Raw genomic sequence first — 11,950 nt, 5'->3', positions numbered from 1 at the left:
AATCAAAACACTTTCCAAACGACACCACTCTAGTGGCAGTTACTTTCACATAAAATAAATCCACACATAGATATGGATGACATTTTTTATTGGGTTTACCTTGCGCAAGACCAGAATAATCTCCTTAACCTTATTCATAGTTTATACACATTGCATAAGATCATATAGAAGTGATGTACTTAGTGATATGAGAACATTGATCATTAATGTAACTGTCAGATCCAAAGGGGAAAACAATGACGATTCATTCTTTTACAAACAAGACGTTATCTTGATTCATGCATCGCGGTGGTCTGTGGTTTATGATTTGAGATGCAAAAACAAACAGGGCACTTAAGAGTAGTAGGCTACAGCTCTGATAAGATTTTATGTCACACAAAAATATTACACATGCCACATGATCAACTGCACGACCGCAAAGGGCCGCAAGGGTCATCTTGAGGCGTCGGAAGGCCTTGCCCGAACATCTCCGCTGAGATGACGGAACCACAAACGGCAAAATAAGAAAAATATCATTGCAAAGGTACACGCCCGCTTTTCAAAAGATAAAAAAAGGACAACCATTCTAAATCCATGGAGGTAAGTTTTATAATTGCCAAGAGGAGGGCTGAAAAGAAGATTGTCTGCAACGCTCGAGGGGGCGGATAGCAGGGATGGCACAACACCGGCGTTTCAGGGGTGCTATAGCGTGATGGCCCCATTGCCAAACGGCCCAGTTAAGCCCCTCCAGCATTTTACTTGATATTCTAAAATATACTTAAATTATTTGTAATATTATAGCTCCAGGAAAAAAATAATCTCGCAGCAGTGCCTGGCAAATGGAGTGTCATAAAATCAGTCAGCGTGTGTGTCGTCCCTCCTCGCGGAGTGCGTATTAGCAGGTGGGCTCACACACCGTTGACATGTATTCGGGAGTGCAACACAGAACACGCGACGGAAGGCTTCAGAATACTCGCGCAAATGTAAACAGCACTTGCAGAACATCCAGTTGACTCCGGTTGAACCTTTTTGCTAATCCCAAAAAAAAAAACTTTTTTTTTTTTACTTAAAGAGCCCTTGTGTGAGGGGAAATGTGAATCTATATAAAAAAACATGCATCCATACTTAGAAAAAGATTTTAGTCAAGTGTATGCGTGAATAAATGTGTTAACGAGTTTATATTTACAAAGTGTGCCGGCAATAAGAAAAAAAGTTTTGCTCTTCCCTGACACTAAAGATGTGTGCAATACACGTAAGACATTGGATTTTGGTCAATAGGGGAGGGGGGGAAACAAGGCAAGACCAAATGATGAATTGTGAATTTCAACCTATGCACATCAAAGCCTAAAATAACTGTTTCAAAAAGAAATTGCAGAATTTGCAGTAACATTACAGGCTGTTAGCAATGTGCACAGTGTGTCCCCTCCCCGCCCCCACTGTAGTGCTTGTAATGCTGTGTATGAACTACACATTTCCAAAATGTCTACTCGAATCTAGCACACGGCAGGAGAAAAGAAAAATATCATGTAACAGTCAACTTCAAAGCCAAGTATGGCTTTGTGTTAATAAAACATGTCGAGGCATGTTCATAGCGAAAAGACACCTTGTTCAATCTCACTCGGAAATTTCTTAACTCCTGTACAAATGCAAAACAGCGGGTCATCGTTTTTTCTCGTTTGTTGCTGTTGTTGAAAAAGATCCAGTAGAACAACTTCAAATTTGAAGTTGTGGTTTTCTATACAGTGTACAAAACGTGCACCCCCCAAAAAAAAGTTAAATATCAATAGTTTTTTTTTTTTTTTTTTTTTGATTATTTACACCAAAACTAGGTTCTCTGGATATGAACAGAGATTTGTTCACTGTCCTCGAAAAGTAAAACAAAACAATTCCAGTCCGCAATCCTCCTACGCCCCGAAATACTTCTTCTACCCCCGAAAACTGATATAAAATGAGATGCTCCCTCGAACAAAAACAATAGACTCAATAAGTCAGTCTGGGGAAAAACAAAATAAACTTCCAAACATGACTGCCAAACTGAACTACATCATATTAAGCAGTTCACGGCCGATGTATCTCTAATTCAATTATATACAAGCGAGTTGTTGTTTTTTTTTCCAATGAGCTGCAGCAATTTTGAGTTTGAAATGTCCTACTTAAGTGCAGAGAAAAGCTTGACTACGATTACCACAAGCATCTGCGGCGTCGGGGCCTTGTTGGAAGACAGTGCATGGCGCTACAAGATGATACAGTAGGTACCACGGCCGCAAACCTTGCTGAAGCTGCTAAAAAAATAAATAAAAAAAAAAGTAGTTGACTTCAGGTTATCTTGAAATAAATGCAAATTCCCTTCTTGCCATCTCCAAACAATGTGACGCTTTTGAATTACAAAAAAGCGCCCGGATCCCTTGCCAGATCAAGTTGGAGGATATCATTAAGTCAATAGATAGATGACCCTGAGAGAATCACTGGCCACTATGACGACGACCATATTTTTTTCAATTAGCTTTTAAAATAAAAATAAAATAAAAAAGGAGGGGGGGAGTTCCAGTTCAAATGTACAGGCACCAATTGTCAGTAAGCAGTCATATTTACATCAAACAAAAATGGAGGGAAACATAAAATAAATGCACAGCACCCGCCCGCTTGAATCTCCTCTCTTGTGCCAAATAGTTTTCCATGAGAATGATATGTTTGCATCATAACACCTGGAGCTCCTACTACTTGTCGTCCTCACATACGGGAACCCCTTTCCTGGAGAATCTGTTGGGTGGCAAAGAAAAAATTAATTACGCTGGACTCAATGTCATGTTATCGGTACGTTTGCTGCAGAGGTGAAGCGTGAACTACGGAAGCGTCCTGGAGAATTTTGGGGCACACCCCTGTTTGTGTTACTTGATGTGCACGTTTGTGCAACTTCAGGATCTTTAGTTTTGCTTCCGCTTTCGGAAAAGTTCATTTCCAGCTCGGGAGGCTTCTGAAAGCACGTCAGAAACCTCTCAGGATGGGAGGAACGCATCAGCAAGGAGAGAAGGGAAAAGGCCAAAGACTAGGTAGGGAACAGTGGGGGTGGGGGGGTGGCGGACTACAGCCAGTTGAGCGCTCACCGGTGCGTCGTAAGTGCTAAACTCTAATCAGAATCGTTCATTTCATAATCCGTGTCTTCATCGTCGCTCTGAGCAACATGCAGCATGCGGACGGGCACACAAGACAAGAGAGACATGGTTTTTTTTTTTTTTAGAAACAACGGAATTAATGGGAGTTGGACATGTGGGGGGAAAAAATCACAAGGGCCAAACAAAAAATCGTGCAATACACAGGGTATACATACTTGGATTGACACACACTCGTACCTTTGCCTTCTCGCTGGGCTCACTGTTTGTTCCGTAGGATTGATTGTGCAGCTCCTTGGAGACAACACACAGGAACTCAGCTTGGTCTTCGTTGCCGTAGTTGTAAGATGAGCCGATGCTGACCAGCTACAGACACACCACAGCAAAGATGAGCAATTTTGGAATTCAACTGGGAATGTTTACGGGTTTTCTGGGAGGAACTAAATCAGTTACCCTTTTCTGAAACTTAATTTTTATTATTTCAAATGACAATAAAACAAGTAGATCAGTAGCTTTATTTGCTAAGGAATGTGCAACGGTTAATACAAAAAAAACGAATCAATTACTAACAGATTAACCGATAATTATTTTTGATAATTGGTCCTTTAGAGACATTGCTCAAGTTTAAAATTGATATTTGGAGCCATCAAACAGGTGCACAAAAACACAGACAAGACTAGAAAGGAAAGATGCGGGTCGAGATAAAAAAAGGTTTCACAAAAAAAAAAAAAAACAATGACCTGCAGACTGTAACGCAAAGACATCAAATGTGATGTGCCGAGGAGGGTTCAACCACATGAGGTAAACGTGCCACTTCACAAGTCAGTGTAGACCGTGAACGAGTCAGCGTGAGCTTGTTGTGGTGAAAAACTCAAACAAGAGTGGGGGTGGGTCTAGTTTAGCAGCCCAGAAAGACAAGCCTGAATCTATGACAATAAAACAACTAGTCAATGCAACTCCAAATCCCATTTGGACTACAAAAAAAAAAAAAAAAAATCACTCAGCATCATAATTGTAACTTTACTGTAAATAAAAAAAAAGTCAAAAGGACACAAAAGGACGGACAAAAACAATGAGCACTGGATGAAGCAACTTAGTGTACACCTTGGGGGGAAAAAAAATAAGTAAAGAAAAAGGATCAACTTCCAGTTCGTTGCAAACATTTTGTCCCTCGTGTGCATGTTCCAACAGGCTGGACTGGAGTCATGTTCCTGGTCTCAGCAAAAAAAAAAAAAATTCCGGACAAACTCAACAGGCATGAAAACCTCAACTTCCACATTTCACTTTTCAGATTTCCCAAAAGAAAACACGTGCCAGGTGTTCTTGTCGGTCTAACCGATGATTCGAGGAGGTTCAACTCAAAGACGGGGGACCAACGTCCGACCACCGACGTGTACGGGCAACAAGGGGACCATGCAGTGACCGGGCCGTGGACGAAAACATGTGGGACACACCTCTGCTTTGTTGCTTGGCAAAGCCGACTCCTCGCCCTTCACCTCCCTTGACACAATGAGTAGAAACTCAGACCGGTGGGCCCGCCCGTAACCTATACTGACAAGCTGCAACGACCAATCAGAGCACAGAAGGGATGCTCGCGTCACGTACAGTAGCGGAACATTCACGCAGCAGGCGTTTGCCGCTTTTGGCTCGCTGTCGAATTCCGACGTTGAGCTTGGGACTAGGTGAGCAGAAGCGGGGTGGGTGAAGCACATGAAAACACGACTGCGGATGTCACGCCTGCCCAGACCGCCTCACCATCGACTCCTGTTACCTGTTCAAACTTCCAGCCGTCCGACATGGTTGACACCATCTGCGTCAGCTCCTCTTCCTGGCACTGAAGCACCCGGTATACATGCTTCACCGGCACCTGAGACAAAAGAAATGCTTAAAGGCCCTGCAGAGAGAATTTAGACATCTTTTTTTTTGTAGAAATACAAAAAATGGCCGCTTAAGTGCCTGCCTTCTTTTTTTTTTTTTTGCATTTACCTGTGATGTCTTGCAGTCCCTTTCCCTGATCTTGTCCTTGATGAGCTTTATTAATGATGTGATGTTGTAAAATTCGGCTTCTTCCAGGACACCTGAAACAACACTTTGTTTTGTAGGCATGCATATTTATTGCATTGTAATTGTGAAATGCGTGTTTAAAAAAAAAAAAAAAAAAAAAAAAAAAACAGGCATCCATCACTCATCTTGGTTACCTTCCTCTGCCAAGTCCCTGTTGAGCACCAGCTTTCCGTGCCTCAAGTAGTTGAGCACTGGCCCAAAGTAAGTTGGGTCTCTGTCAATGAGATAAGCACCGGTTTCGTCCTGAAAAGAAGAGCAGTAAGATCAGCGCCTGTAATTTAGAGCATTTGCCTAACTTTGACTGCAGTGATTGCATCATTATCATCATGTGGATACGGGATTGGATGAGGTCAGCTCCCACGTTGCTCAACTTCGGGATATCACTTTACTTTTTGGACCCCACTGGGTATTCCCCTATTTCTGCAAGTGCTGTGATTAGGCCTACTTTGTCTCATGAGGGATGGGATGGGTTCAAACAATTAGAGCGGAAAAGGATTGCGAAGAACAAGCCCAATGCGCCAAGGGAGCCGGCCCGGAGAGAGCGCCTCGGTTTACGAGCGCCGATGAGCCCGGTGGCCTGTTCTGACACGCAACTTCAAAGTTAATCTGCAAGAGAAATCGAAATCAAACCCTTTCAGTTTGTGCATTCACGGTGTGGGCGGGCGCCGAGTTAATTTTGTCTGTCCAATTATGTGGAAAAGGTCCCAATACATGTTCTTTCTTTTCTGATGAATATCTGCACCCTGACGGCACGTTGACCTTCTTTCCATAGCCAAAAATATCCCATTAGAGCCCAACGGACTTCTATTCTTGCTCCGTGCCAACTTGTGCTTCATTTAGTTTGCTGGTACAAGGAGCTCGAAATCCCCGAGCAGGCAAGGAAAAAAAAAGCCAGTGACGGGGCAGATTACAGAAAAACGTGTCAACACCCTACAGGGAGAATTGGGTCAGTTGAGTGTGTGGGTCAGCCACGTTACGGCGCATTTTGCGGCCGGGCGTGGAAAAAAGGGCGAGACCGCAGCCCCCCCCCCCCCGTGCATACGTGCCGCGATGCACACGTGTCAAGCGCGTGATGTCGGTAAGAGCCATCTGGAGACGGCGCGGGAGTCGAGCCTCAATTCAAGGCAAGACTGTCAAAAGTACAACTGCGGCCCAGGGAAGTCACGGAAAGCACGGCGACCGTTCACCGCGGGAGAAAGAGAAGGCGCACAGAAGACGTTGCGGCAGGGCGGCAAGTCACGTGACCGCAGCTACTTAGCCAAGTGGAAGTCTGATCCTTGTAGCGTAGGAGCCAGAATCCCCCTGGAGTAGAAGCGCTAATGGCATAGTCAAATAGGCCTTCATCTTTTAAATAATACACGCTTGGCATCCAGACAGCCTTGGAGGGAGTGCTCTCATATTTTGCAAAATATTCAAACAATGCTCTCAAAGCAAGGAAAGTTGACAATTTGGGGGTACGTGCCAATTAAATAGTCAAGTCGCTCCCCACAAGGCACGTAGGTATCACAATCCAGCAAAAGGCGCGGAAGAGCCCGACCGGTAAATGAAGACGTGAAGAGAAACGCAAATCTTTTGTGATGGGATGCCTAAAAAATTCATGCGGCTCTCAGGCCGGCCGGGCCTTTGCTTGAGTAGTCTGAAAGGAGTCGGCTAAAAATGATCTCTGCCGTGCACCCATCTTGTTTTGTTGGGCTGAAAACAAATAAACATTTCTGGTTGGGTTCTTGTCACATCAAAGACGTGAAGACAGCAACAAATGTGACAGCAGCCAATGGATGACTCGGAATTAAAAAAAGAGCAAAGAAATGACGGGCCTATTAATTATGACCTGGCACGTGATAGCACTTTCTCCCTCAGTCCAAGCCCACGTGCAAAACAGACTCCAGTCAACAACATGAATAATGCAGTTTTAAGAAGAGCGCGGAAGCGCGTCAGCATGCATGACTGAGAAATGAAGCTCTCATCGCTTTAGACGAAACACAAACACAATGCTGCGTTTACTTGAGATGGGGGGGGGCATCGTCTGCACTCCTTTGCAAAAATGCAGGCTGTCAAATTCAAATTGTCAATTTGACACCCCACCAAGAAGTGTGTTTTTAACCAACTATCAAATATCACCATCTTATATATTTCTACAAGCTATTTTTGGTATTATTTTCTACACTTCCCTACATGTTTGACAGATGCAGCATCTTCTGCATACCGAGCACTCTCCGAAATCACGCAGCACTCACGAGAGCGCCGCGGTAATGGCTCTGGGTTCCCCCGTCACGCACTTACGACACGGGATGGACATAAGCCGAAGCTCGTTGAAGGATGAACTGACCCAAAGGCAAGCTGATGATTGGGAGGCTAAAATATCGGCATTAAAAAAAGCAAGAAGAGCTGCGGCCCCTATTGGCCAAAAAGTAGGGCAGATTATAAAAGCAGATGAAAACAAACGCAGCAGAGGTGCTAAACCGGCAGCAACGTATACAAAAGTGTGTCATGCGGCGTACGCGGACACTAAGTTATTGTGTTTGACAGTTGCTCGGCGGGCTTGAGAGCCCGCAGGCGGCTTGCTGTTCAAACCGACAGATGCACAAACAGACAAGCTCCTTCCTTCCTCCTGCTTGCTGAGCATGTGGAAGCCATTCAGGGGGAAAGGAGCGACTCCATCCATCCCCGGCAGCACCTCACCACACTTGGCAATGACTCCTTACTCATGCCGGGCACCGTGCCAGCGCCACTGGCATCCTGGCCGCTTGCCGTTGGACCAATGGGGCACCCCTTGTGTAGTCGAGCTCAAGTACGGCCCGGCCCGCATGACACACAAGGGCCGCTCTGTTCCTTAATCCATCACAACACAAGCGTTCAACTCTTTACTTAATGCTAAGAAAGATGGCAAAACAACATAGGCTGGCTAAATATATATTTAAAAAAATATATTTTAACCAACTCATATTTGACTACAATCAATAGCAACGCAAACACATTAACAATGCGAACAGGGATACATTCTGAAAATGTTATCTCAATAAGCTGTCGTTATTGTCGTTTTCGTAAGGCCTGTGGGTCGAAAAAAGTTTCATGTCATAAAAGCTTTCACTTCCAAACTACACACATTTTCCATCAAAGTAATGGAATCGAGCCCTCTTTGCCAGATTTCTAATATTCATTCATGCACTACTTGAAGGATTCTTCCAGGATAATGATCCAGGCCATCTTGATGTCATTGATGTCTTTGAAAGAGGTTCCCTTGACAACACCATTGAGCTTGGAAAAATAAAAAAAATAAAAAAAGAGCTTGTTCTAGCTTAGCCATATTCTTCTAGGCCAGGAACTGTTGGATGCTCACTCACAGGTTTGAAATATCTTTTCTGATACACTTGGAAAGTTGAAACAGAAAATGATATTAAAACAAATGTGAATAAACACTGAGCAAAATCAGATGACACACTCAAGACAAACTATATGAATGAAACCACGATAGTGGCAAGAATCTTTTTAACAATTTCCTTTCTTGATGAGAAAAAAATGTTCCAATAGGTCGACGAGTGCAACGCAATGCAACGGCCTCGACGAGAGAAAGTTTCCAATTTGTCACACAATACAAATGGAACGAAAAAGTGGTTCAAACGCCACACGTTAGACTTAATCTAAAACGACACCTATAACCTACACGTATAAGAGATTACGTTAAAAAGAAAAACTCAAAAGATAGCAATAGAACATCATGTGGTGACTGTAGGAATCCAGCCTATGAGCTAATGGTAGCTAGCTAGCTGGGGGGGGGTCGAGTTTACGTTTCGCTCGTTGTTTGAAATACACTCAATAAACAGTGAAATTGGCTACGGCGATAACATCCGACTGTTCAACAATGACGTGGATAAAAAACAAAAAATAAAAAACAAAAAACACAGAATAGTGCGGAACCAAGGGCTAACTAGCTTTTAGCATTTACCTTGTCGGAATCGAGCTCCGGGTCAGCTTGGCTCAGCCTGTAAAGAAACGATTTGGGATCTCGACACAATGTCTGTCGAGTTGTTAAAAAATAGGTCCCGCCGACGTTTAGACGAATCCACTTGGACGAGCCCGTACCGGGCGTGGGGCTTCTCTCCGCCGAAGAATGGCTCAAACACCGGCGGTGAACGGAGCCGCTACTTTCCGAGTTGTTCTCCGCCATCCCTCGCCTTCGCCTCGGCTGTTTCGCTGAGGGGCTGACGGGAAATCTCACGAGCTGACCGCAACCGCTCAGCTTGCTCCACTCACGCAAAGCCCAAGCCCAAGCCACGCCCACTCGCGTCTCGCTGCACCCCGCACTCACGCACACTTGCGCGCATGCGTATTTCTACATGAGACATTTATGATGACGTCACAAGAACTGTCAGGTATTTTCTTTTCCCGTTTCTTCAAGAGCAAACGTGTTTTAAGGAAAATTATTCAATTATATCTTGACAATATCAGGGCTACACAACATTTTGAAAAATATAATTATGGCGATCGTGGCTGCTTTTGACTGACCAATCAGATGTAACCTTAGATGCGCACCGCCAATCCTAGAGCAGTATTTAGTGGCATTACTAACACTAAATAACTTCAGTGATTGTAATTAATTAGCTAAGAAATCATTGTGTCATAGAAATGTAATTTATTTAGGTACAATGTCGATATTGTAATATTCAACACCCATTTCACAAATGCATGATTTTCCAATATTCTGCACTGCAGCCAGTTAGAGTCATAAACCAGTGACCTATCACTAGTAAAATATCCAAATAAAATTTCAAACATGTCATTGGTGTGCAGAATTATGAATGATTCCTAATAACACACAAAGGTAATTGTACAGGTACGCTCTTTTGTCTTCATCTCAATAGTTGGACATCAAAATGACCTACTCGATTACACTACTGCTCAACTCCAATGGAAGCAAATGAAATTGTCTTTCATTTAATTTGTTGAAACAAAAATCACAAATTCAGCCCAGGCACTGGTACTCAGTAGCACAATTGCATTTCCAACTCATGCAGTTTTGGTAACATGAAGTTGTCCTTCCCACAAGGGAGGACATTGTGTACTGGTCCATGGAACTTAGGCTGGATATTGAATTAAAGCTCAAACGAGCCGCCACAGTGTCGCACACAATCGCATTAAACTGAGAGTAGCCCGTAGTAATTTGCACAAGACAGAAAACACAGATGGTGGGCTGATACTTTATTTACATGCTGCAGGATGTGAGAAGCCATTGCCAGTGAAACGCCGCATCTTTTCCCATGTCATGACTTGCGGACCTAACAGAAAAACAGACACGCGGCTTTCTTCGGATGCCTAAATTCCCTACATGCTTTAATTACTGGACTACCGAGCGTTAAGTGGAAAAGTTGTCATTCAACATCTACTGACCTAGCGCACACATAATCAGCGAGAGAATGAACAGAGTCATTAAATTATCATCGGAATATGATTAAATCACTGAGCAAATAGAAAATGCATGATATAGTAAGAAAGAAAAACTGTAAAATATTATAGTTTACAATAATTATTCACATTCAAAGGCTTTACATCTCAAAACATACACAACATGGCCCCTGAACATGACTTCAATCCAAATATGATTCATATATTAGAATTTAAATAACACAGAATGAACTAGAGGCTAAACAATAGCCCTCTAATAACCTTATACAAGAATAAAAATACAAAAACTGTATCCTAATGTCATTGCATTACTCGCTTCGGATTTTAATAATACATGATCTGTACATCACAGTTCTCGTCAGTTACAAGCCAGGTAGAGCGTTTTTTTTTCCACGCACAATGTAACCGACCGCCCTCTATTAGATTCCGACAAATTCTCCGCGCGGAGGAGGCCAACACTTGTGTAGTGCTTCCTCAATTTCTTTATAGACCGATACAGCAATTTTATCGCTTATTTGGATCAGATAAAGATATCCTTGCACGCACGCACGCACGCACGCACGCCGAGCCTCAGGGCCACCTAAATTCCAGTCACACACTGCACACAGACTCAGCCAAAAGGAGGAGGGGCCTTTGGGAGAGGGGGGGTAAAAAAATGGACCTGAAAATACTCTGTCAAAATTAAAAGCATAATAACACAAAAAAAAAAAAAAAAAGAGTTTCATGTAACTCGGGTGAAGTTCTACCAGAGCTGAATGTGCGAATGTGGAGACAAAAGAAAATGGTTGTGGCAGCCATCTGGAGAAACCTGTGATTGCTTCAAAGAGCGATAGGATGATGTATTTTAAATCTCTGCTGGGAGACGATTTTCTGGTCAGCACGTAGGATTTTTTTTTTTTTTTAATATTTCAACATGATGCACTAAAGATGCGCATAACGATCCCACCGAAAACAAATGAAAATAAAATTCACATCACAAAGAAATAGCAAAGTGAACAGAACAGCCAAATCATCCAGTAACATTTGCTATGGTTGCCAATGCAGTCCAAAAAAAAAATATTAAAAATAAAATACCCACCTTTTTAAAAACTTGAATAAACTACCGGTAGTGTAATATCACCAGTGCCCGAACGAGAGAGAGGAGCAAGGCTGCGCTACACGACTGGCCATGCAGGAAAAAGGTAAGCGACTTTACGGTTCCGAAGTACAAGCTAGTGGCACGTTTCCCCGCCTCCTGTGTCGCTTACAGCTGTGGAAGAAGGCTGGCGCTGTTAGCCCTGCTGGGAATTGGATCGGACCGCCAGAAGCGAGTACCGCGCGGTTCAAGAAAGCAACTCAAATACTGTGGAAATACGCGGACGCTTACAAAAATACATTTGAGTTTGGTAATTGCGCCC

The 11,950-nt window shown here is 43.3% G+C and overlaps 1 protein-coding gene across 2 annotated transcripts; it reads right to left on the bottom strand.

The window, feature by feature from the left end:
* Positions 1 to 71: 71 nt before the first annotated feature.
* kctd5b (potassium channel tetramerization domain containing 5b) lies at positions 72 to 9,431 on the bottom strand. Of its 2 annotated transcripts, XM_037278337.1 has the most exons (7): positions 9,097 to 9,431; positions 5,288 to 5,396; positions 5,076 to 5,167; positions 4,861 to 4,956; positions 4,544 to 4,648; positions 3,330 to 3,455; positions 72 to 2,739 (listed from the first exon to the last, which is right to left on the bottom strand). In XM_037278337.1, exons 1-7 carry the CDS (start codon positions 9,316 to 9,318, stop codon positions 2,710 to 2,712), a joined length of 780 nt encoding a protein of 259 aa, XP_037134232.1. In that variant the 5' UTR covers positions 9,319 to 9,431; the 3' UTR covers positions 72 to 2,709. The 2 variants fall into 2 exon arrangements, with proteins under 2 accessions (XP_037134232.1, XP_037134233.1); XM_037278338.1 differs by lacking the exon at positions 4,544 to 4,648 and having other exon boundaries at positions 9,097 to 9,318.
* Positions 9,432 to 11,950: the final 2,519 nt, after the last annotated feature.

Source organism: Syngnathus acus, chromosome 19 (genome assembly GCF_901709675.1).
Source record: "Syngnathus acus chromosome 19, fSynAcu1.2, whole genome shotgun sequence".
NCBI lineage: Eukaryota > Metazoa > Chordata > Actinopteri > Syngnathiformes > Syngnathidae > Syngnathus > Syngnathus acus.
The sequence above is the reverse complement of the archived record's forward strand: the minus strand, read 5'-3'. Positions and strand labels throughout refer to the sequence as shown.

What these genes read in the sequence shown, in the direction of transcription:
- kctd5b (XM_037278337.1), bottom strand. Translation starts at nt 9,318, where the DNA reads ATGGCGGAGAACAACTCGGAAAGTAGCGGCTCCGTTCACCGCCGGTGT. An exon ending in ACGGCTGGAAGTTTGAACAG is followed by an intron (nt 4,649 to 4,860) that starts GTAACAGGAGTC and finishes TGGTCGTTGCAG; the next exon opens with CTTGTCAGTATAGGTTACGG. An exon ending in AGCCCAGCGAGAAGGCAAAG is followed by an intron (nt 2,740 to 3,329) that starts GTACGAGTGTGT and finishes GCCACCCAACAG; the next exon opens with ATTCTCCAGGAAAGGGGTTC.